The following is a 27795-nucleotide window of genomic DNA, read 5'->3' on the forward strand; positions in this document are numbered from 1 at the left end:
CAGTCAATGTCAAGTGTAGATACACTGTGAAGTGTACACTGTATTGTGGATGTGTCATTGGTATATAGAGCACAGTAAAGGTCAAGTGTAGAAACCACACACTGCAAAGCATACTGTGCATTGTGTTGTAACATCACGTCACTCAATTGGTTCTCACAATGAGTCAGTTGTACAATGCAACCCCTACCACAATCTTGCAGCAAACACATCAGGGTGTTTACCCAGGTATTAAACCAGATGTGGATCTTACCTCCTCTTCTCCATCAGCGCTGGATGGTGAAGCAGCTGTAGCGCCTTCGCCTGACCCTCCACTATCCACTATCGTGACGACCTTGTTGATGACTTCATTCAAGAAGTCCCTGACCTCTAAGTCACGTCGACGCTTTTCCAGCTCGGCTTCTGCGTGATTATAAAAATGGGGGGAAATATGTTGAGTGAAATCTTGGATGAGCAGCTCCATAATTCTGTTTTGCTTTGATAGATACTTCAGGCTTTTTTTTTTTTTACCTTATGGGACACCATCTTTAAAATATTGCAAAGGTTTGCTCAGATAATGGTTCCCTTGAAAGTTAACAATTATCCAGTATTTATCAATGTATTGATTTTGCATCTTAAATCAATACATAATGTATATAGCGTTATACAGAAAAAAATCTAATTCTAACAAAAACAAATTAAAACCAATATTGAACGGAAACTCTTTAATTTGTCTTTCAACTGACATTAACACCTGTTATAACTCTTCAGTGTTTTTGGTTTGAATTCACCACACAGTATATTTATTTCTTAATATTTTGCAGTCCTTACACATCACATTTATCATCTGGAAAAGAAAGTTTTTACATCCCTTCAAGTTCAGAGGAGACACACACAGATATTTTCTTCATATCTAACTATTAGATATAAATCTCCTCTAAAAGCAAATGTTTTTCATGGAAACTTATCAAGGCCTGCATGCCTCAGAATTGCAAAGAGAGGTCAAGATATTTGTATAAAAACAGTTTCTGAACCAACACATATTCATCAGCACTTAAAGGCTGATTTCCATTAAACTATGCTGATCTGGTGACAAGTTTTCTGACCTCTGCAGAGGGATTTTTGGAAATTAAGTGAGAACTCTTTATAGATGTATGTACACATACATGTACATTAAGTTTTGAATCACAGAATACTTTAGAAAAAACGAATAAAAGGTGTAATTAAATTGATAGAGGCATATCTTGAACTGTGACAACTGTACTCTTTCCCCTACAAATGCATCGATTCTACAAAAATATAAGAGTAGATTGGGAGAGCATTTTTTTTTTCTTTTTTTAAAAATCATCAGTGCTTTGTATATGTGGGGATGGCTTTGGGACTCTGATTCTTGTGTCCATATGTGGGACTTATGTATTATCAAAATATAAAGTTAGTGAACCCTATCACCTGATTACACGGGCCTTCTACTGGAAAGACTAAACTATTAATTTTGACAATTTTACACCATTCTAAACATTTCACTACCATATGGACCCCATTGGGCTCATGAACAACATGTCTCTATACCTCTGACAATATCTATAATACAACTTGGTTGTACAAGTTCTGAATATTGGGGGGGGGGAACTCTTTGACATACATGCATATACAGTTTTGGGTCTTGTGGGTCCTGCCACAAGGGCTCTCTTGCAGTCTGCCAACACTGCCACATCAAAATCAGTGAGATTCCACAGAGCGATCAGGGAGACCATTATGCACTAAATGCATCTCACTGAGCAAAAAATAATTCCCAAATCAGGGAGACTGTTATTCATATTTTCTGGTGTGGACATGATGAGAGACTGAAGTTTTTAGACAACCTCCTGGAGAATCAGGCAGACTTGGCGGATCTGCTGCAGTAGTCATTAGAACCCATTTGAACACCTTTACATCCCCTACCTCGCAGAATGATTCTTGCAAAGTTTGCTTGAAATGGGACAATGCTTTTTGAAGAAGATGAAAACGTAAACAAATTTACAGCTAATGGATGACTTGCGAGAGACAAAGCAGGATGAATGACAGACAAAGAGTGATTATAATAACTCACTTCTGCCTTTAGATCAGGCTAGTTTTCACAACTTAACCAAATCACACTATGAATCATAAACTTTGATCTATACCAAATACCATCTCTTTCTGCAATAGACAACTATGTGTACTTGCACTGTGTTACATTATTGTGTTTTTCCTATTTCAGCAGACATTCAGTTTTTCTATGTTCACTTGAAGAATGAGGCAATGACAATTGGAGTACTTGTCCAACCAAAAAAGTGTTATCACCATCTCTTGACAAACCTGTCACCATTCTGTCCCTTGGTGGGTATGGGTTGCTGGGGTCATCCTCAATGACCTCATACTCGAAGCCATCACCCCCAGTCATAGCGGCCAGGGCACTGATGGAGTGATCCGGCTGGGCTCCACCGGTCCCAGGGCGGGTTGCGGCCACCACAGCCTCAGAGATGTTAAGGGGGATGCGACGTGGGCTCCCATCCTCCCCCTGCTGGTTCTGGTAATGGGTGTAGGCCTTGAGGAGGTCATTCTTGTGATCTTCCAGTGACACCTGTTGAGGTTATACACATTCTTGAGTCATTATGGAGTCATTCCCGTACTGTTACATGTAGCCACTTGTAATTCTATCTTGACGCACACATACGCTGTATTTGATATGTCAATCATCATCACAGCTCACAGATTTAAAAAACAAACAAACAGTAATTCTTGCCAAGAAAATGGTATATAAGTTGATTTGGTTGCAAGAAAAGAAATCTGATTTTTTTTTTTTATCAAAAAGTGAAATATCATATTCTCACTTCTTCCTCCCCATATTTCTCTCTCTTGTCAAACTGTTCTCAATGAAGTAGGAATTATATCACATACAATTAAAATGCCATGATATTTGCTTTGAAGAGATAGCAAATAACGTCCCTTATAGAGAAGACACGAGGAAAATGCCACTAGCATCAAGAAGTACAAAGTGAATGACTGGCAAACCTTGGAATGGAGTATGGAGAGAGTGTCGACCCAGACCCGCCAACCGCCCCACTCGTACTTCATGGCGTGGTGCAGCAACATCCGCAGCAGGGAGTACACCATCTCTGAGATGCGCTTCTCCTCCTCGTTCTTTGGGTAGATGTACGAGAGCGAGATCATCCAGTCCTGCCAGACAGAACACTGCAGCAGAATCCTGTGGGTTGACAAAGTTTAGTCACAAATGATGATCATTTCAAAAGTGATTACAGTTGAACCTCTCGTATCCGGACAAGTCGGGACCGGGGCTCATCCGGATAAGGGATTTGGCCGGATACGGGAGACTCAATGCTTTATACATGTACATATACATACACATGTACTGATGTAGCTCATTGTAGTACCACATGTAGTAATGTGTATACTGCAACCTTTTCATTGTTACACTCAGTAACAGACCCCAAAATAGAGGTGTATGTTAATGTTGGAAGTAATATGTAATTCATGTGTGTTTGTGTAGGAGTTCTCAAGAAGTTGGGAATCCTCCTTTCCTCCCGTAATTATTTAAAAAAAAAAAAAAAAAAAAATCACGGCGAGATTGCGTCCGTATAATAGAGAGATCCGGATAAAGGGAGGCCGGATAAGAGAGGTTCAACTGTAATAGGGGTCTGGGACAGAAAGAGGAGTATTGGTTCTACTATTAGTTACACTATTTCTTCCAGTTTCTGTCATGAAGGAGCGTGGGGGAGTTTCTGGCAATTCAAGATTTCAGGTATGGCTACACAAACAGGAATATGGGTGGGTGTAGGGCAGAAACAAACTGGCATGATAAACTGACGACTTTCAGGTTACTCACAATGTATATCATATTCAGCACATTACTATCTGTTTCAGTGTCACTTGGTTCTTCCTCTTCTTGTTTTTATTTTCATTCATTGTATTCATGCAAGAGGCAGCTTTACTTTGAAAGAACACTTATTTCTTGGTATCAAATCATAAATAAAGAATTACAGATCCTGTTCTAACATCCTTTTTTTTAGGGGGGGGGGAGGGATCTGGATATGCGTACGGGAAGTGATGATTAATATAAAGTTCTGAGATTGGATATTTATGTGATGTTTGTAGTTACACAGTTCAGTTACATTGTAACACACGGAATGTCAGTAATTCAGCACCATTCCCAATCTCCCCTCCCCATGTCTGCCTAAGTTTCTCTCTCACTCACAAAAATAAACAATGATAGATAATATGCTAGGAATGCAACTCTGACATGAAAATCATCAACTGGGGCTGATTCTGAAAACTCCTCCATGTATCTAAACCGTTGCAGGTTGGCACTGTGACCTGACCACATTGCATCAAGGACAGGAGGATTAACAGGGCTCATAATTTTGTGACAAAAGACAAAGTCGGTGCACACTGACCTGCGGTTCTCCCTGCTGTTGTTGAAGAGGAGAATCATATCGGAGAGGAACAGTCTCCTGACGTCCATGGACTCTGTGCTGGGAACAGACTGGCGCAGGAGTCTAGCAATCACATGGAACATTCCTGATAGAGAGGTGCAGTTCATAGATTGATCATAAAGTATTATTGAAGGACACTGGCAAACCATGATGTGATACTAGCAAAACAACAAAGCAGAATGTGGACAGTTGAGACACATCAAAATCATTATATGACAATAACAGTTGAATTCATGCAGTGTTATTTACTCAGGGAATGAAAAACCCTTGAAATGTAAACTAAAGGTATGTGAAAAGTAATACATCAAAATCAGGAACAATCTGAAAGAATTTATTGACCTCTTGATGCAAGGCATAATGGCATTTTCAGTCAAACTTAGGCATCTTGAAGTCATGACAAGTTTAATACTAATTTATCAAAATTGGGCATCTTGAAGTCACAATCACAAGCAATGATCTGCTCATACTTTCTTGCTCATTACCAGTATCAAGAAATTTATGTGAGAAATGAAATATTCTCACTTGTTAAGAAGGCTACTGAAGATTTCTGGCACTGGTCTCAAAATTCAAATGACAACTGATGAATTTCTGGTTCTTTATAGCAAAAACACATGGGCAATTTTTATATGTGAAACTCTTGTCATGTATTCTTAGCTTTGGTTGATGCAATTTGAATACTTTTTTCTTGATGTCTATTAAAGTTGATCTACTTGTGAATTCCTTGGTATTTGATTCATCATTTTGTCATGCTTCTAACTTCCTCTTTGCAAGCAGCACTGTAGGATTTTATGCAGCTGTGTCACTAATGACATAATAATGATGTGCTCTAATTCACCAAAGGGTGGCCTCCTCAATGTCAACAGTATTCTCCCAGAGGTCCTCTCATCACCATTATCCAATCATCATCAGGTAACCACTTTCACATCAAGGTTCAGTAGGGAATAGTGAGTCAAGCTAAGGATGTCTTTGCAGGGGAACTTATGATCACCTGTATCATTCAAGAGCCTTATGAACACTATTGCAGCTCTCATCATGTAATATTCCACTTGGAGAAAAGAGTAGATGGTCTCTCGGCAGTAAGGTGGGGGGGGGGGGGGGCAGACACAGAAATAACATTTGGTTCATATACCTATTTATCAAGATCTAAATCGGGGAGCTTGGATATCACACTCAGATAATCTCATGAGCAACTCTAGTAAAACAAACAAGGTAAGACTCCACTCAAGTAACCAGCCCTGCCCCTCTCCAACCTCCAAGTTAATTATACGCTATAATTAGGTGAAAGTTGAGAAGCCTTCCAGAAAGATGGCTCATATGAACCTTCATCTTTCCCCTCCCCCGCCCACTCCCACCTCCCCACTCCCACCCCCACCCCACCCCCCCCCCCCAACAAAACGAAAGAAATAAAGAAGAGGAAGAGAAGAAAAGTCAGTGATGAAGATAGTATTCCTAGACGCCAACCTGGATTCATGACACGGTAGGTTTTGTCCGGCTCAGGATGCCTTGTTCTCATCACCTGCAGACTCACTCGTTCTGTCAGAAGCTGAAATTAAATCAGTGCCCACAGATATTCACTATTGAGTTTTATCAATGGCATCTAACTTCTGTGTAGTACATACATACATACATACATAGACATTCTGAAAAAACAAACAAACGAACAAACAATGGCAAAGAGTTGAAGCAATATATGTCGCAGTTTTACAGGAATATACCTACACAAAACACACACACAATGTACATTTGTATGTGTTCATACATACAGTTCCATGATCAACACTGTCCAAAATATCACAAGTGTGAGATTGAATACTGGGACAAATTCTGATTGTATCAAATTGTATAGCTCTCATAACAGTCAACACAAATGTTTGCTTTACAGTTCTATTGAATGTTAGGAAGGTCTTATGTTTTCACAGAAAGCCAGTGACAAGATGGGTCTACTAAATATTTTGATATTAAACAAGACACTCTTGTCTAGAATGTCAATACTCTACCAGTAACAAGTGGCCATTGGGAGGCAAAAGGATGCTAAGTCAATAGACACTGCAATACACTCTAGTACTGTTGACATTATATGCCATGATTGATTGAAGAGTACCTCAAAGAGACAGTTGTACATGGTGAGGGTGAGTGTGTTGGAGGTGAGTTGCATCCTCTCACCAAGCAGGGAGTAGAGGTTGTGGGCATACATCAGATCCATCTTCCTCCTGGAACAAACATGCAATGAGACAGGTGGAGAAAAGATCACTGGTCACTGCCATGCTGCTGGATTCTACTTTTATATTCCATGCTTAGCTGGTCTCATTCATTTCAACTTTTACAAAATATGTAAAACCAGATGTTTCTACTTTATTGTGTGGGTGGGTGTACACGTAGGCCATGGCTGTAATTTATGGGACGGCTTTTACAGTAAATTATTATCCCTGACTATAGCTAACATTATCATATACCATCTCATGATTTTGTATTTTAGAAAATTGTATCAAACAACTTGTCCTTTAAAGTACAGAGTTCTATTCATGTATAATAGATTTTGATATGCTGATAGCCACTATTCTTTATTCTCTTTCTCTTAATTCTAGACTGTTAGTGCCTTTTCAATTTCCTCATACTCTTTCTCCTAAGTTTAAATTACTAATACAAAAAGGTTTATCTGGATTAATAGGGTGAAATAAGGCCTCCAGCACCCTTGGTTCACAGGGGTAAAAAGAAACTGAATGAATATTTGCAGAATAGCATGTACATCATATCATTAGGAGACTGACAGTGAAAGAAATTTCAACTCTGAACATGTTTTTCTCTTCATGATTGAAAACCTTGAGAATCAGAAAATTGCAACAAAACAGTACACAATAATGCCTCCAGCTCCCTCACGTAGATACACACTGCCGTTCAAATACTTATGAAACAGACAAGAGGTAACAACACACACTCTACAGCTTCCACAAAATACATACTAAGCAGTGTTATAGCTGTTTGATTCAAAGTATGAAAAAAAAAGCAATTCATATAAGACGAATATATTGTGAAATTGGTAAGATTTACAAAATGGTAAAAGTACAACAAAATTAATTCTTAGATAGATGACTACAAACTGGAGTAGAAGAAAAATGTTGACTTACTTGTGGGGAAGTCTGCTGAGAAAGAGTGAGAGACACTTGAGTGACAGGGCCCTGATTGCCTCATCACTGGATGCCAGCAGCTTAAAGACCGTTCTGTGAAGGATGAAAAATGGAGGAGGAGGAAGTGGAGGGGGAGGATAAAAAAAGAGAGAGACAGAAGGGGAGAAAAGATGTTGGCTTTATTTTGATAATCGGTAGCACTGCAAGAAAACTCAAGTCATGTCTACGTTTGTGCATGATAAACCAAAATTGAAAGTCTTCTTCAATTATCACGCACTAAGGGTGCGTTTATGCTTCCATTTTGGGGGCCAAAATCAGGCTTTTGAAACGTGATTAGTGCAAAACGCTGTTGCGTTCATGCTCATTTCAATAGAAACACTGATTCAAAACGCCGATCCAAAACGCACAAAAAGGTGCATTTACGATCAGCGTTTCTGACTAATCACGTTTGACGGGAAAGCATAAACGCAACAGCGTTTCTATACACGTTTAGAGTGACGTCATCTAAACGCCTTTCCGCGCACCTGGCCAGCCAGGTACCCTGGCCTGTGCAATTTTCCCATGTAATATGCATACGCATGTCTTTCCCAGCTGCTCTCCCAGGCCAGGCCACCGATCGCAGCGCGCGCCCCAATTTGACCTGCCTCTGCTGAGGTCAGCGAAGCAATCGCAAACGCTCTTTCCAAGGCTCGAAGAAAGTGAGCATAAACGGTGCTCCCGTGAACGGCGTTTTGAATCAGCGTTTCAAAACGCTGATTCTGCCTTCGCAAATTGTGCATAAACACACCCTAAGCTGAACTCCACTATCACTAACTGACAGTTGCCTGACAACTGCTGATCTCAGTATACAAATGGCAATAAAAAAAATCATGGGCCAATAATGTGGCACTACATTTCTGAAAACAATATCTGATCAAATAAATCCCCTCCATATTTGGCTTGAGACTGTAGAAGAGAACTGTTTACCTGATGCCATTCTTCCTGTCGAAGGCGACAGCGAGGCCGTTGATGTTTTCTGCCATGAGGGAGAGTAGGAGCTGGAGAACATCCTTCAGGTTCAGGTCCTGTGGTTTCCATGGCAACAAAACACAGGCATATGACACAAGTTAGAATTTCATTGACATGTTCAAATGGAGGTAGTTATACACTTTGTTTTAAAGGGTAAACGAGACAGGAACAAGATTCTTTTTCTATTATCAATTTTTCAATATTTTGCCTACGGAAAGGCAGGGCATCAAGTATTCATGTTATCCATATGTGCAAATATTCAATGAAATATCTGCTTTCAAAAAAGGCCCCCCAAAAAATAACATTTCAGAGGTAAGTTCTAAAAGGGAAAGAGTTTGCGCCCTTGATTTTTATCATGATTATTTTTTTTTTGACGAGACAAGAAGGAAAAGAGCTTTTGAGCTCCACTAAAAGATGAAATTTTCTAGTACATCTATTTCTTTTCAAATCTATGGATCATACACCAGGAGAGATGACTGACATGAGTGTACGGATGGATAGCAAGCATTTATGTGCATGTAGGTTTGATGTACATGTAGGTTAGTGTTTTGCATTCTTGGATGGCATTTTGAGTGGAACATGACTGCTGCAGCTTCTTATGTTCTTTCGTGATGAAAGCACTCACTCTTGTCATTTCTATGCAAGAAGTCTAAAGCTTAATCAGTTCCAGAGCAGGATGACAATTACATGTAGAGTGAAAGAATACCTTGTCTTCTCCAGGTAGCTCTATTTCCTGTCTTATTTAAAGCTATTATTAACATAAGTTCATGGGCTGTAATCAGCTGGGGGAAAAAAATGAACATACCCTCCAGCTCAAGTTCCCATCATGCACTGTGTGATTTCTAGTTCTTTGCTTCAAATCTTGACACATTTCATACATATCCAATGAGACCCTTGTCTAGAAATCATCAATGAGTATCACATTCAGTGATACAGGATATTACATATAATGCAATATTATTCCATCAAATCAAGCTATAGACCGATTCGAGAAGGGATTTGTGTATTTGGCCCTCTATCAGCATGGGCAGCGCCATTACTGCGGTGTTCATGCGGCTAGTCTGTGGCTTTCAGACCATCTGTTCGTACCTAATTTCCTGTCCAGAATATTAGAGCCCTGTAACGATAAAAGAAGCAGCAGGTTTAGCTGGCTGGTCTTGCAGATACAAAGGCAGCGACTTCGGTAAGGGCGGCGACAAGGGCCGCTTCGTCGCCGCTTAAAAGGAGTACAGTAAAAGGAGTACAGTTGACAAAGGGTCTGGAATCCAGACTAGCCGTGGCGCCGAGCAATTTTATAGTAGGTGTAGATGTCTATGCACAATCTGTGAATAACACTTAGGAAAGTTGGCTCTGGCTAGTTTCATGCAGTAGTGGTCTACTGTATTGTAGTTAATTATCCGATTTATTGTGGACACTTACGTTGACGATGGTCGATTATGTGGAAATATTATTGGTCAAGGTATGTAGATCTAAACTATGACAGTATTTCTTTTTTTCTATGTAAACAATTCAGGAAGTTTCTAGCCCTAACTAAGTAACGTTAGAGTAGACCTAAGTAATCATTAGATCTAACGTTAGGCCCTAAGAAGTAACTGTTTACCAACTGTTAGACCTAACACTAACACAACAGATCGATCTAACGTTAGACGGTTTCTAATTTGTAGGCCTAACAGTTAGAGTCCCTAAGACTGTTTCCTCATGCGGTGGGTTGAACCAATTAGACTGAAGAAACTGCTTCTAATTCGTAGTTTACTCAGTGTGTTGTGAATTTATGACGGAAATAACTTAAAAGGTAATAGTATAGATTCCTAGTCATAGAAAACCCTAATTGTTCGACTGATTGTAACATTTTTGTTAAATGTCATCTAGGGCCTAGATTTAGACTAGCCCGACCAGACGTCGTGCGCTACTTACACTTGTGTACAGCGACAGGGCTGTGTATAGACTTCTAACGTTAGTTAGAATGAATTAGATCTGTAAACAAATAGACTGATCCGAGGATCTTCAACAGTGCTGTAAGTGAACAAACTAACATTCTACGAGTACTAGGGCAGGCCTAGCCCTAGGCTACAGTAGGCCATAATGATATTTATTATTTAATACGCCTATCAGTATATCACTCAACCAGTGCATTATCATTGACATAGGTCTAAGACCGTTAGGCCTATTGGTACAGCAGTAGGGCCTAATGTTAGACCTAAGTTACAGTTACAGTTTTGTTCGTGATTTACAGACAAATAGAATTTCTACTAGGTTGACTCTGTTCGATATCAGATTTAGACTATAGCATTCTAAGGATAAATGCACAACTTCCCAATAGACATAAGGTAGGCCTAATATATGTTCTTCAATAAATGTAACAAATAGGCCTAACGTTAGGCCTACATGCTGAAGTGATTGGACTCTCCGACTCTATCTCTGGAGCGATCTGCTCTAAACTTGCGTTAGTATCTATGTAGATATCTCAAATTCTTCACTAGGAAATTGCACTAAAATTACAGGAAATGCATGATTTCTTATTTCCAATCGCTCTTGAAAGTTTGAACAAAGTACGTTATCAGGAACCGTTGATATCATTGCCGATTTGTCGTTGCTAACAATATAAAATTCGCTCTTCGATTTCGTGAGCTGTCTAAAAGCTGCGTTCAGATTTATGAGTGTGACTGAAAAAAAAAAATATTAAGCATAGACAAGTCTACATCCAGTGACTTTAGTGCAATTTGGTTGCGTGGAATTGGAAATATCTTCATGATTATGAGAGTATTTCAGCATCACGATTTGTGTAATAACGTTCTTGTTATTCCGTTTCAGCGTTATTTGCTCGTTAGATCTAGTCGCCAAAAGATATGTAAGATAAACTAGAATTCTAGGTCTATATTTTGATCAAAGTATTCGTCATTGCCGAGCATAATCAACCAGTGCGCCCATAATACTTGTGAAATTTGCGAAGACAATAATGTCGTTCTAAGTAGCATGTCACATGAAATACACGAAATACTACCGACTTCATATTCAGTTTGCGTAAAATGTACACACTGCATGCATACACCATACAGGGAGGGGGGTTGGCGGGGACACTGCAGCTAGAGCTAATGGCTGCGCCTAGTTACCACAAATTGTCTGCTGCCCTCAACGAACCCAAATCGGTCTATATCTATTCTTAGTTCAAGATTAAAGCCTGTATGAGCATAAATACATGCATCACTTCATATGTGGGTGGGAACCCACAAACACTGTACATAAACCTCAATGCACCAGAAAACTCACTGGAAAGTTGGGTGGAACGGCAGACAGAAATGCATTGAGTAAATTTACTTTGTCCATACTTTTACCTCAAAACAGGGGATGTGACCAGACTTTAAATCAGTAGCAAAAGCATTCAAAAGCACAAACAGCCCCATCCTCAAAACCATTCTGCAAGTCCTACTTTAAATCTTCTAAAGTGCAATCTGGTAAAAGTCTCTGAAACCTTAAATTTCTAGGGCTGGTTCTGATGACACCTCTACCATATATGTTTAAAATGCATTCTAAATGAGATAAATAGTGGGTGTCAAATTGTATAGAAATGTTTCAAATTTGTTTGAACTATAGTGGCCATGACAGTGAAAAAAATATGATAGAAAAAAATTTGAGTATGCTCATATCTCTACTTGTGCATACCAGTAGTCAATACAGTCCTTATATGCACACTATCATAACTTCACTTAGAAGCTGGAAATTGTAAAGTTGTGTACTGGATGTGATTGAAACAGTCGATAATATATTCATTTTTATGCTTAAGTTATTGGGGCACATTTGTTAATTTTGTTTCCTTATCATCATCATCAAAAACAAAATACTGTATACGCCATATATTTCGCAAGTCTAAATTTTCGCGAATCGGGAATTCTCGACGATTTCGCGAGTGGTTAAATTCGCGATCGTGGAGTCCTGTACTGAACAGAGAAGAGTACACGCATACGTCACATTCATATCAGGATCAGAGTCAATATTTTCGCGAGTCTTTAATTTCGCGAATAGCACCTGACTCGCGAAATTCGCGAAAACAAAAACCTCGCGAAATATTCGGCGTATACAGTAACAAAAAGATGACAAGGGGGAGGGAGATGGCGTGCCCCAGACACACTCTTCATAGAAGACCTGTATCTGTGTTTGTAATATTTGCCTTATTTCTTTTTTGTGAGAAATAATAATGCATCACAAGCCCTCTTGCAAAAGAGACAAAGTCCAAATACAGAATTCACACCATCAACATTGTCAAAGGTAGAGCATTCCTTTCTTGTTAGCACACACACGATAAGACACCAAATATTACCTCAGAGTACCGTAGAGAAAAAAAAAAACAGCAACAATGCGTATGAGAGGTCAGGTATAATCACTGCAAGCCAAAAGTTGATTACTGTGTATATTATTTCTGGTTGCTTTATGAAATGTTTGTGCAAGCTATTACATGAACTATGGTAGGTATAGAACACACATGAAATCCAGTGTAAGTATTGAACACACATTAACTCCACTGGTTTGTGGTACACCAGATTTCGTTTTTATCTTCCTCTTTCGATGAGCGTGGTCCTAATAAAAAAAGACCCTCTCATTTGCCAATTTGACCAGTGTACTCTAGGTCTTTGTAAGGTTGAACATGCTGTTAGTGACTACATCATATACTATACCCTCTCTCTACTACTGATCCTGTCATCACCCCCTCTGACCTTCAGTTTAGAATAGTCAACATTAGATGGGTCTATATGGTGAGTGATGAGGAACACCTTACCCTGTTGAGGACGAGTCCTGTGTATACTCAGGCAAGTGTCTATGGGAAATGTGTGTCGTTGCAAAATCAGCCCGTCCTCAATGGGTTAATGGAGAGCTGAATATACCAAGCATGCATTGGGATGCAATAGCCATCCTACTCAAAAGGGTCAAGATTACAAACTGAAACAGTTTAAGTTTGGTACCATAGACCCTACCCACATTAATCCTTACTGTACTTTATTCACCGACTGGCATATCTCATAGAGTGCTTTCTTTTTCGATTGGCAGAGATGTCAGGAAACTAACTGTCACTGAATAGAGATTATCTAATCCTCATAATCCCCACTGTGTCATGTTGGCCTTCATGTTGGACTGAGAAACATTGTTATGTCTGAGTGGGCTGGCTAACTTTACAATAAGGTCAAGTTTGGAAGAACATGACCTGTGGTAACCACTGAGTGAAACTTTAATACTCTACTGAATGCTGACTAAAAAGCATGATAAGTTACGGATAATTGCCTGGGCAGAAGAAATTTAGAGTCATTTTTCTCTTTCAGCATGATATCTCCAGCAGGCTTAGGAGGAGGAGGAGGAGTAAGAATTGAGGTGCATCACAGCTCCTCAAGCAAATTCTCTGCCTACAAAGACAAACAACTTACTACACAATACCCTATGGTCTACAGAATCCCATGTGAGTGTGTCAAAGTTTACATCATCCGGACCGGTTTTAAGCTAGTGCTTGACTTAACGAACATCAAACCCATGGCTGAAGGGATGAAAGGGGAGAAATCTGCTGATAACAATGAGTACCACAGAACAGACTTCACTACCTCTACCAATCACTGGCACACATTAAGAGTCAGGAGAGTCTACGGTGGATATCATCATCACTACGCTATTCCCCAGGACAGTGGTCTCAATCTACACCTTACCTGGCTCTCCTCACCAGATGACAACCTAGCATAGTATGCAGCCAGCAGTAACCATCGATCCTTCCCTGGGGTTCCCATGGGGTCCCCCAGTATGTTCACTTGACCTTACATTTGGTACACATGGAGCACCCACCCATGAATTTGGCTTTGACAGGTTACATACACTAACTGCCTGAATGGGCCAATCAGGCAACACTCTTTTGATGAGTGTATTCTGCCTTGTGACTGAAAATCCTCACAGAATATTATATATAAAGTTATAGCCCAATCATCCACAACATGCTTACACTAACAAGGGTAATGATAATGATAATACACTCGTCAAATGGGTCCTCAGACATCATTGATTTAGGACAGAATTTATTTGGTGCATTGAAAACCAACAGACCTACAGCCGCCAATCATGCAGATCTTCAAAGAACATCACACACATGACACAGCACAGAAACTTTGCATGATGGATCACAGTGTAAACACACTGAAGGATGGCTTGCAAAGCATTGTGGGAATCCTGTTTGACAGGTGGTAGCTCTCACTGACAATACATCGACAAGGTCACAATCAGACATGACCTCACCATGACCTTCAAATGGCTCCAAGACCGAACAAATTTCACCTTTTGAGAGTGCTTGGCATCAGTATTTATTTAGAGTCTGAACACTCACTTAAGACATTTTAAGAATATAGGCTTACAGTCTAACACATCTTAAGTAGCAGCAAGAAGGAGAAAAAAAAAATGTCTCGTTCAGACAGTTAGCAGTGCAAAACTGGTTGTCATGTTCACAAAATACCTGCCTCAAAAATCTAATCACTATTGAGTGCAGGAGGCTGCTACTACAAAGTGGTTTCTAAATAAAATTCACTGTATTCAAAGGAGTAGTCTCTCACATTATTATTTTTCTGATCTCTTTTGAGCAATGCTGAGTCAACTTTGAAGGGGAAAGACAGTATGTTTATTGCATCAGTGTTACATTAATAATGCAATATACATGCAAAACAAGTTATCAGTTCAAATGACATTACACACATGTCAACATGAGATTTCCCACAGTGCTTTGCTAAATGAGTGTCTATGTCCTTCAGAGTGCACTGCTCTGTGTGCAAGACCTTGAGAAAATGTCATAATGGAAAGATTATACCTCAGGGAATGGACAAATATTTGCTGTCGCCATGACAATCATGAGGTTGACGCTCTTAACAGTATGAAATGTATGGAAAATGGCCTCATTGTATGGAGCTGATTAAAACTTCCTCATAGATTGATGAAGGGGGGAGGGCATAGAGCTTCTCTTGATCAGATGAAATTTGGAAAAATGCAAATGTACTCGTAACAAAATTTATTCTTTTAAGAAAATGCAAAATCCAATGATGAAAATATTTACGTGAAATCAAATGTTAGATTCACACTTTTAAAAAGTCACATAGATTTGAGAATTTTCGGCCCTGAAGTTGGTAGTATAGCACTTCATAGCTAATGAAAGCTTGCATGATTAATTCATTACTTCAATCATGACATTGAATAACAATGGTTGTCATGGCAACATAAGTCTGCTTACCATCATAGTCTGATCCTCAACCTCGGATCTCATCTACAATTGTACATTAAAATGAAAAAAGAGTTTTTGGCTTTTTTGGCTTTTCCTTCCATCATAAAATTCAGTCAACAATTTATAAGTGCCTGCAACTTGCAACTGAAATGACCTCCAGAAAATTGTTCTGAATCAAACCTCACCAATTGATAATACAGATTTTTGGTCTTTGATCATAATCCGGTGATGACGTTTCCTCACATTATTCACAATCTCACAAGCTAGAAGACAGTGTGCTTGAAAGTAGAAGACTTAAGAAGTCACATAATTTAGCAATATCTGAAACAATTTCTTCCATATCTATTGTTTTAATATCAGTTGGAAAAAAAGGTAAAATAATACCTGCAGCAGTTCATGAAGAAATCTCCTACGCCAAATTTTACATGCCATTTGATTACATTAAAAGAAGTAATTTTTTTTTTTTTTTTTTTTTTTTTTGGTAGGAAGTAATTAATCAAGTTGGAATGAGCCCAATGCACTTTGCCATCCTAAGCAATGGTATGCTGCCAACTAAATCTTTGAGGAGTCAGATGAAGGGACAATGAAGCTGGGAAGGGAAATGTCTTAGTTACCTCATGCATGGTCATAAGATAGTTGAGAATGATCTGAAGCTCCTCATCATTGGCCGATTTCTCCTTCAGGATCAGCTGCTTGGTGACACGCAGGATGAGCGCCCTCAATGTCAGGAGGTCATCCAGGCTGGGACGATTGCCATCTAAACAGCAATTAGTGAATTAAAGGTAGGAGGGAAATGAGGAGAGAAGGGAGGGACCAAGAGTGATTTGTCATTGCATTAATTAACCCACTTGTCACCCAATTCATATCACCCTGACATTGCCTATTCAAACTCCCTCCCATTCCATAGAGGTGCTTATCTAATTTTTTTTTGAACATGTATCAACATGTTGCTGACAGACTCAGTAGGCCCATTCTGCAAACAGACAAGTTCTGATTTTTGTTGTGATAGGCAGTGAGACTCATTTTGAGGCAAGGATGACTGATAAAAGATCATAATGACTAACATGTATGTCATTTCAGGAATTATGGGGCAAGTGTATGATTGTTCCAAGAATAATTTCAGAGGGTTCTTTTTTTAAACATATTCAGAAATGGATATCAATTTTGGGACTAGTATATATGAAAATATGATGGATAAGTGAAACTTCTTGGATGGCCGGATTGGACGACTATGAAATACTGGTGTCCAGTAAACACTGTATCAAAATGATATGGGAGTGAATCCCAAATGACTGAGCCCCTACTTAACTGACAAAATCACTACATTAACTTGAAGAATTATAAAGAACATGTGCTACATCAATATGAACAGTCCAAAACAAGTTTTAGAACATATGTTTTTACAACAAAGATCATGTTTGTCCACAAACACAATCTATACCAAAGTATAGAGCCCTAAGAGTATTAAAGATAATATAAAGTTTTGGTACCTCAAAAGTTTCCCTGAATTTCCTTGTCTTAGTTTGTGTTTCAGGTTAAAGTACCTTTCATATAGCTAACACTGTGAGACTTACTCGCCCCAAAGTGCTCTCATGTCTTAGTAATCATGCAATAATGGTTTTGTACAATACGTGTATATTGATTGCCGCGGTACCGCGTCGAGTCAAACTAATGGCTCGTTCGAATTTTTCAGAGCCCGCTTCTGCTCTGGTACGAAACCATTATTGTATGATTACTAAGACATGAGAGCACTTTGGGGCGAGTAATTCTCACAGTGTTAGTTATATGAAAGGTACTTTAACGTGAAACACAAACTTAGACAAGGAAACTCAGGGAAACTTTTCAGGTACCAAAACTTTATATTATCTTTAACCCACTGCTCAATGGAACTAGGTATGTTATGTCCAAACTCTTTGAGGAATTACAGTTTTGTATAGGCAACAGGTTAATGAATGCAAATTCTTCTTTACCACTTTGTGAAATAAATACAAGTCAAACCAGTGGTCCAGAACAGATTGTACCTGGTAAGTCATTACTTACAGGTACTGCGTGTTTCACATAGAAATACAACGGCTAGTATAATACCTTCCACGCAACAGGTTAATAAATCTACCTTCCAATGCCTTTTAGCATTTTTCTTGAACAATGAACACTATCAAAGGAGTGGCCCTTGGGGGGTAAAACTTGAGTTGCAAGGACGAGGATGGATGGAGGAGGGTCAGTAAAGGGGAGAGAAAGCAGGTTGGAATACTCACCAAGCCCCTTGGGGACAATCCCACTGCGGCTCTCCGGGTTGACGATCCAGTAGTAATGCTTGAGGGTGTGCATGAGTTGCAGGACAGTGCTAACCCGTCGGATGTTGGTGTAAATGGCTGCTTGACCCACAAACTCATTCGCCAGGAATGTGTACAGAGATATCTGCACCTGTACATAAGTTGTGGAATCAGTTTGGAAGTTCAGCCTGAGGACAATGCATTATTTGGCCATATCACAAAATTGTGGAACAAAACCATCAGTAAGAGTAAGGTAGCATGGTGTCTATCTGTAGATACAGACAGTCTCAAAGCGAAGATTCAATGGCATTGGCATCCTTCAAGTAATAGAGGTGGGCATAAATCTTTGATTAAGGCACAATAGCTAATCAAGCCATACAAGCATTTCTTGACAAGGCTCTACAACATAGACTTTGTAAGAGTGCACTTTAATGCCAGTTCTTTTCCATAGATAGATAAATAGAGATTTACGGTTGTATCTTTACTGAGCATCTTGTTCTACATGATGCTCTTCATAAAGGTACAGATATGCAGATCACAACAGATACTTCTGGAAGTGGATATTTGAACTGTTCAGATATCCACTCTTCAGAACTCAGTAATTTAAGGTTGATGAGAATAAATCATGGTCATTGGCTTTCTTTTTCAGAACTGCACAGAGAAAAAAAAATAGACTAAAAGGTTTCAAGGGAATGTTTCTTCTAGTAACAAGAGATGAGGCAGCTGGCAAACCTTGATGGGTGTGTGTATCCATAGCGATGGGTTGAAGAGGATGTGGTCCACCAGGTGTCTGAGGAGTTGGATGCCTGTTGGCAGGTTGTTGAAATGCTTGGCAAGATCAAGGAAAAGCTCCAGCACTGTGCCTGTCATGTGTCTTGGTGAGGCCTTAAAGGGAGAAACAAGGCATCGTCATGAAGTAAAGGTGACTGCTATAATACCCTGAGGGACACAACAAAGTGGCTTGGTGGTATTTCAGCTCAATCATTCCATCAACTGGAACAGCACAATTGACAATCGAGGAACTTAAGTAGGTACCTAACCCCATGATTTAGATCACTAGATCATTCTCTCTTCAATGAGTGAATCTATTTCCTCATCTCGGGTCACACAATGCCCTCCTATGCTGCGCATGTTACACACAATGTATATACATCCTAGCCACTCATTTATTCACAGGTTTATGTCTCTGATTCTTTACATCTCTCCATTGAAAACCTCATTTATCTCTTGTCAATAAAGTTTAGCATCATTGGTTTTGCTTTCATTCTCATCCTACTTCATCTAGTTTTTCTCCACCCAGTCCACATAGATCCATCCATATGTCTTTCACCTCTGTCAAGCCATCCAGCATTCCCTGCATTAATGCAGTTACACATCTGTCCATCTTCCTATCCCTTCTTCAATCTATCAAGAGACATTCTTGCTCACCTTCTGGAGGATGTATCCTAGGATGATGAAGCCCCGCCCATGGACCATTTGTTGCTGGGTTGACATGGACCCCTTCAGAAGGTCACAAAGCAACCCAAGCAGGAGTGGACTGCCAAGGAAAACGGGTAAATGGAATAACAAGAATCAGCATGGAAGTCAGAGGGCCAGGGTATCCCTGTTTTTTCTTACTGTTACCGTGGCAGCTGCACTAGTTATGTATTACTGTGATCACAGAATTCTTTCTTATGCAAATATCAAAAATATAATTGTAAACTGTGAAAAAACAAAGTGCAATATTGTCATTTCTTGGTACAGAGGTCTGTTTGCTCCTTACCAGACTGATGATCCGTTCTCCCCTTCAAGCCTGGATGTTGCGCCCGGCTCCAGGTGATTAAAATCCAGCTGTGTGAAGATGGGGAAGAGCATGTGGATCCCTCCAATGGAGTGCAAGGTGCTGTGGATGGAGTGGGTCACAATGGCTCGCACATCCTGGGGGACAGAGGTTGAAGGTCAAGCAACATACTGGTCAAAGCTCATAGAAAGCTATGGATGATTTGGAATGACCTACTCCTTATTTCATTGTGGTCATATTGCACCTTAGTCAGTATTTCTTTTCCCTTGTCTTATTGTTTGTGATGATAAGAGTATCTTGATAAAAAGAAAAGCCTTACATCTTTATGAACTGTAAAACCAGAAGTTTTTGCATGCATTTTAATTTTCCAAGTTCGCAAAGCCAAAATTTGCAAAATTATTATGCATGCGAAACTTTGTGTCTACACTGTATGCATTGAACGCCAGTGGCAATTTGTGAAAATTTCTTCAAATTGTCTTTAAACAGGTTGAGTGACTTGATCCTGCACTCTAACAGAGTTCAAATGTTTGTCTTCTATTTATGAGGACCCACAATTAAAGGCATAATTTACCGTTTGCAGATGAAACAAAAACCCAGCATTAGTGCTCTAAAATAGTTCTAAAATGTGAGTTTGGGATAGAAACAACCACTGTAAAACTTTGAATCCGTATAATCAATGTTAAGTATTGTTAAATACACAAAATGTGAACAATAGTTACAATAAAAATGTTTCCAGACTAAACTGTCTACAGTTATGGCTTAATGAGAAAAATACTGATATCTCCTTATGCTTTATTGCAAAAATTTTATATGACAGGATGTTTTGTGATACAACAGACATACACATATGCATACATGATATCTTGAACATTTTTAAAATCACTGTTCCCAAAGGTAAACAGGACCTTTAAGTTGACACTTCTCTTCGAAATCATTTTCTGGCAAATTTCACAGACTCCCTTTTGTAACTGGTAAAGAACAAAACAAGAGCATTGAAAGCAGGTAGAAACTAGTGCATGAATGCACTCTGAATCCCCATTGATAGAATCTTTTAGTGCTACATATCTAGAAAATCATGTATGCTGCCAAGGAAAGTCTTACTGACTAAAACCAAAGATGAAATAGTATTTTCTTATGGCAATCATGAGATAATGAATTCAGCACAAAAATCTTGGCACATCATTCTCAACCTCATTTTAGGTGCCACTTCTCCAAACATTAACGAAAAGTCTTTGAAAATATGATAAGCAAACTAAAACATCACAGCAACATCTCTTGTCCAGTTTGAGTGGTCTGTATGTGTACTTAATACACATTCACTGAATCATCTTCCCTTATGTAGTATTACGTACTTGTCTTTCAAAAGTCATGCAGGAAGAAGAGGCCAAAGGACTATTTCCTCCACATTATTTTAGTGGTAAACACAAATCAATGCTTACATAACTTGATACTGAAAAGACATGATGCTCATTGGCACATTCCGGTGTCATATTGAGTGGACCTGAATTCCATCTCTTCTCTCTCTCTCACTCTCTCTTCTCTAACGTAAGATTTCATAAGAATTTCCTCACCTGAACCATGAGGGCGTGAGGTGAGTGCACAAAGAAAGATGGGTTTCCCTTGGGTGAAGACTCCAAGCACAGCTGAGACTCGGTGGCAGCCGGGTTGTAGAGGAAAACGATGCTACTGGTCAGCTTGCCGTCGTACAGCACCTTCTTGAACTGGTCTGGCAAGCTGACATCACTCTCTGATGGAAATTTGAAGTGACTCTATTGGGAGAGGGACAAGGGATATGGAGCAAAAATAAAATAAAGATTGGGATCAGAAATGATGAAAAGGTGCACGATGACAGGCAAGCAACCTGAAGGACAAGCTTTGCCAATCTTTCATCCACCTATATCTCCTTTTACAATTGCCTCTTTCTTCCTGGCAGCATCTATGACATGCAAAGTGTCTCAGGCAAGTCCTTGATGGATATCTGCACCATTGTTCTTGAAATTAATCCTTCATAGCACGGTTATCATGCACAACGCTCCAATGATGACTATTATAATGTGAACACTCTGTGTAATGAGTAGCATTTCTGACATAGTATCATTTTTGTTTCAGCAGGGTTAAAATCTTACAATTCTGAAGTAAAGAAAAAAGAAAACCAAAGAGAGCATCCAAAATTTTCACTGTTAAACCCAAAGTTATCTGTTGCAAAAAGTTATTCTTGAATGCTGGTAAACATATAGTAAAATTAGGAGGTTTACAAAAGAGGTGTGTTTTGTGTTGTGTTACATACATCCTTTCAGCATTGCTATAGTCCTATTCTCTTGTATCATGTCAACTTTACTGTTCCATGCATACATATACATTTGTAGGAAAACTGTGATCAATCTTATTCATGAACACCAAAGATATTCAGTTACATTTCTGGGCAACCAGTGAAAACATGAATGATTTTACTGTTAGTTACAATAAAACAAAACAAAAAACAGATACAACCTTTTTTTTTTTCAAACACTGAGAAACAAGGTATAACTCTATATGATACCCCTTGCCTCTTTTGCTGAAAAGTAGTGTCATTGTATGAACAGAGTCTCTTCCACCAATGCTTGAAGCTACTATTGACCAAACTCTTAACACTCATCCAGAAAGACTGCCATGGGTACATTCAATGTTTTATGTATGATGGATACTTGGAATGATGTGTTTCAATCCACACCATAGAAGCCGAATACAATCCATTCGCTATAAAGATATTTGGTTAACAAATGACACAAGTAGGGGTTGAGCTGAACATTCCTGGACTGAAATACTGTAGCCTTAGCCAATGAAAACATTTGCCTGCCTCTGTGTAGCTCTAAAACTTGACAACAAACAAAACAGCTTCTCAAAAAAATCAACCTGACAGGAAATTTTGATTTCTGACTTTTTGTGACAATCTTTGTCAGCAATAAGACAGCATGATCAAGATGTACCAATCATAGATGTTGTTCAATTTTGTCAGTTCTACTCTCTTATGCAGTCATGCACAACAGGAGGTAATAGTTACGTTCAGACGACAAGCCTTAACCTCGAGGTTAGAGCTTGTAGTTAGGGACCGTGAAGACGCACTCGTAGTTAGCTAACCTCGAGGTTTGCTCGATGTTAAGAGCCACGAGAAATCTTATGGTTAGCGCTCTAACCACGAGCCGCGGGGGGTCCCCACTCGTAGTTAAGCACCGTGTGGACACAAAAATCAACGCACTCAAAGGGCAGGAATTTGACCTCGAGGTTTTGTAACCTCGAGGTTAAGATTCGTCGTGTGGACGCATGTCATAGTTAGGGGGCAAGAGCTTAACCTCGAGGTTTCCTAACCTCGAGGTTAGGGCCTGTCGTCTGAACATAACTAATGAAAGGTTTGCCAAGCCCCTTCCTCCTTACCCTGTAGTTTGGCCCTAGGAGATACATTCCATGGATGCACTGAGGTGAGACAGCCTCACTGAAGAGGTAGACAGAAGACAGCTGGCCACTGAACGTCCGCTCCTTGTCAGCCGTGGGTGCTGAGCCCAAGAAACACTTGTCATATGGCTGCGGGCAAAACAAGTTGACATTTCATTCGCTCACATCATTCTCGCTGATAATGCAACCTCATTTATTATTGAGAACATTTTCAAACTTCTTGTTTGCAAACTGAATCTTCAGTGACACCGCAGAGTAGTTAATAAGAATCATATAAATCATATCACATCATATGTTGTGAAGAAAACTAGAAATGTCGCTTTGGCGACTGGTATGCCTCCGCCATAATGCATGATTTTCCCAATAGGTCTAGATAGTACATGTGGACAATGTGTGATTACATTTTCACAAAATTGGCAAAATATTGAAATGACAAGTTTGTCACAAATGTGTTGAATGTTCACCTTCCTTGACCTAGGTTTAATTGGATGAATAGGAGAGCATGTATCCAGGGATTTAAGGACTTTAACTCGACTTTGACCCATTCATACATTTAGGCATTGAGTAATTTTCAAGGTACAGGTGTGGAGAAAAAGTGCAATTTCTGAATTGAATAGTAAATTGTTACCATTTTCATCTGGCCCTTGACCCTAAAATTCATAAGATAATCACTTTCAGGTAGAACATGCATAATATATGTACTAAGTTTCAAGATAACTTGAGCCACTTCGAGATATGGAGGAAAAAGTTGGTTCAGCACTTTCACTTGATCTTTGACCTTTTGACCTTTGAGGCAAAAAAAGAAGAAAAAAAAAAACTTTCCAGAGAATTTCTATTAGGTTACACATGCATACACCAAGTGTAAAAAAATAATAACCCTGCTGGCATTGCATAAATATGAGGGAAATAGTAGAATTTTGAAGTGTTGCACTTGACCTTTGATCCCTGACATTTGACCCCGTGAACCCTACATTCTCTAGATAATCACTTCCAGTCAGTACATGTATATACTATGTTCCATGAAGATAACTTGAACAATTTTCCAAGGCACGGAGAAAAAAAAGAAGTTTTGATATTTTTACTTGACCTTTTGACCTTTGACCTTTGACCTCATGACCCAAACTTTCACCAGAGAATCTTAATTGGGTAATACATGTATACACTAAGTTTCAAGAAAATATCTTCAGGCATTCAATAGATATGGCGAAAATAGTGAAATTTCATGTATTTGACCCTGACCTTTTGACCTTTGACCTTTGACTTCATGATGCAAACTTTCACCAGAGAATCTTAATTGGGTAATACATGTATACACTAAGTTTCAAGAAAATATCTTCAGGCATTCAATAGATATGGTGGAAATAGTGAAATTTTATGTATTTGACCTTGACCTTTTGACCTTTGACCTTGAGCATGTGCACCCAAAAGTTGATAGGCACAACTTCACCCCCTAATACACATACATGCCAAGTTTCATTAGGATACCTCAACAGGTTTTGATAGTTACCTTGTCCACAAAATTCATTACGGACGGACGGACGGACGGACGGACGGACGGACGGACGGACGGACGGACAACCCGAAAACATAATGCCTCCGGCACCACTTCGTGACGGAGGCATAAAAAAATCATGGCGCACTACTCTGATTAGTTAAGGAAGATATTTGACATTTTATGCTGATAACTGCACGACTAGTACAAAAAACAACAACAACACAGTATTATTCTTTTGTGAAGAGATCTAAAAATAGCAAATTAGGCAGTACGGATACACACCATTACACTAGTATACCACAGTGCAGTTTCATTGTTGTTTGTTAGTGGTTGTAAAACCCAAAATATTAACATATTACTGGCTTTTGTGAGGCTCCTAATGAGACTAATGCCGTATCAATCTTTCTGTGTTCTACAACAGTAATACTGAACGGTCAACACTGTGACAAAAGCCAAAACAAAACTCATCAGGATAGGACAATGCTTCAGCAAAGCAACACACCTGGTGGCAAAATAGAAGTAATAATCTGACATAAAATACTGAATTGACAAGTTTGTCAACTGTAACTTCATCATCTTTTGCCATCCTAGAAAAATGTTCAATTATGCAATTCCAGGAAGAGAAGCTTTGGTGTTGATACTTACATCACTTGTATTGACGTACCACTGCATCTCCCCAGAGGACACCAACTGACCGTTCACATAGCACTTGATCTCACTTGTCCTCCAACGGTTGTACACATGCACCACTGTCACCATGTACCACTGAAACCAAGAAGTAGCACTCCCAGTGAATACCTACACCTTGACAATGTTACTCTCACTCTTTAAAAGATTATGTGGAAAGTGTGTGAAGTGTGAAATTCCACACCTCTGTCCATTTAAAACAAATAATATAAAAAACAGTAAATATGTTACGAGCCTTTACCGAGGGATTCACAGGATGATATGTGACATTTAAGTCCAATCAGAGAAATATTGACTTCAATTTCAGAAGAGAAAAGGGCAGTGGGCAAAACAGTGGCTATAGCACTGAGATTGAAAAATGAGGCAGGAAGAGGGAAAAGAAAATTATATTACACAGTCCACACAGCAATGAATTGGCAATGCAAGTTTATTGCAGGAAGCAAAATCCATTCATTATGGGAGATTTCTTCCAACAGTGGAAAAAAGACAAAATAAAACTGGCATACATGTATTTGTTTTTGCCCTGTCCACCCAAACTGCATTATCATGGGACATTTCATGTTGAAGTAGTAGTTGGCAATGACAAGTTGACAAAGTACAGTGACCTTTGACTTTGACCTTCCATTTCTATCATTGCTGAAGTAAATGAATTGTCCACTTACTTCTATCCTTTTTACTGAATCATATTACCCCAAAAATGGGAATTCCGAGCTGAAGTTAGAGCTGAAAAAATGCTGTAAAAAAAATCAACCTGAAAAGTGACTTGGCATTACAGAATTTTGCCAAAACATAATCAGTGCATCCAGATCATGTACTCTATACGCCATATATATAGTAAGTCAAATTTTTCACAAAATCAGGACTTCCTGACTTTTTCAACAGTAGTTAAATTCCCAGTTGTGGAGTACAGGACTGAATGAAGAAATGTATGCATGCACGTCACATTCATATTGGGATGAGAGTTAATATTTTGGGGTGTTTTTAAATTTGCAAATAGCACCCAACCTGCGAAATTCTTCAAAAAAACACCTCACCAAATATTTGCCATGTACAGTAGTATGGTATTCTTGGGCCAAGGACCAAGGAAAATCCATTTAATGTTGTTGTTTCATTAGGTTGTGATAACAAGATCTGAGACAGACAGATTGATAACCAAGCAGACAGATGGACAATCAAAAATAAACACAATGCTTCCAGCATCCTTTGGGGCAGAGGCATGAAAAATATATGATTTGTGTAAGGGCCACTCAGGCTTGTTCTTTGTTTGTTTATGTGTTTGTTTGTTTGGTTTGTTTGTTTGTTTACAGGCAATATCAACCCAATGTCATATTAATACACAAGATAATCCTACTTATTAGAACTTTCCTCTTGCCATAGGGTCTATTCCATATCATTTCATTTCACAACTTTAATATAGGCATTGGAAAAAAAGCATACGTAGATGGGCAAAGAAAATTGTATGTTGTGATAAACTTCTTTGCTACCAAAAGTGAAGAAAAATGTCATGTTTTCACAGGTTAGGCACGGAAACTGCAAGAAATGCATCATTAGGAATAATGTAATAGCAAGCAGTAAAGCATGATAGCAGTCTTCCACTGCTGAATGGCAGTTACTTACTAATATCTGTTCATGTCTCACAACCTCAGAACCTAAAAAGTAACATTAAACCTCTGCTTCTCCCTCTTGTCCCCTAACCCCCGTCCCCCTAACAGCTCTAATTCATTCATTCTGACTATTTTTAACAGTCCAGACGTAACTGGAGATTTTAATAACGTGACCGCTTTGCTTTGTGGCACTCTCCCACTCAGGCAATTAGTATCAATTCCAACGCAATGACTTCTCCTCGAAATTCCACCAGGGAGAGCTCTGCTAGAGCAGGTACTATCAACTTCAACAGAATTCTATGTGACAAAGACCTTGCTTGGGAATACCCCAAATACCCCCTCCTCTAACCTTTTGAACCTAACTTCTTTTCCTATATTTCTATGCTTTTCCCAAGCATTCACATTCTATGAAATCTACATTCTGTGCATCTCAAGTCACATGCAATATCCTCAAACCCAATTTCAACACATGAAATCTTTTGGGACGATTAAACGTTTTTCCATAGTGCATCTTTCACCTATCCAAGACAAATTTTAGAATATGTGGGTTAAAGTTATGGACCAGTAGATTCATGACTGTAACCACTATATCCCTTCTTGTATAGATTTTTTCAACACTCTTCATACAGCTATTCAAAACCAAGCAAAAGCATGATGATCAATATCTGGACTTGAAGCGTATAACCTTGAATGTTTGTAGAAATAAATATTATCT

The 27795-nt window shown here is 39.1% G+C and overlaps 1 protein-coding gene across 1 annotated transcript in view; it reads right to left on the reverse strand.

The window, feature by feature from the left end:
• The window catches only part of LOC140234698 (neurobeachin-like), a 421843-nt gene that overhangs the window by 238471 nt on the left and 155577 nt on the right, over positions 1-27795 (reverse strand). The window contains 16 exon segments of the mRNA XM_072314734.1: positions 251-399; positions 2314-2578; positions 3010-3202; positions 4410-4533; positions 5910-5991; positions 6550-6658; positions 7574-7666; positions 8540-8637; positions 16427-16569; positions 18068-18236; positions 18818-18970; positions 19514-19622; positions 19848-20002; positions 21437-21634; positions 23277-23423; positions 25435-25554. Coding sequence (XP_072170835.1) covers positions 251-399; positions 2314-2578; positions 3010-3202; positions 4410-4533; positions 5910-5991; positions 6550-6658; positions 7574-7666; positions 8540-8637; positions 16427-16569; positions 18068-18236; positions 18818-18970; positions 19514-19622; positions 19848-20002; positions 21437-21634; positions 23277-23423; positions 25435-25554 — 2307 coding nt within the window.

Source organism: Diadema setosum, chromosome 11 (assembly GCF_964275005.1).
Source record: "Diadema setosum chromosome 11, eeDiaSeto1, whole genome shotgun sequence".
NCBI classification, from domain to species: Eukaryota; Metazoa; Echinodermata; class Echinoidea; order Diadematoida; family Diadematidae; genus Diadema; species Diadema setosum.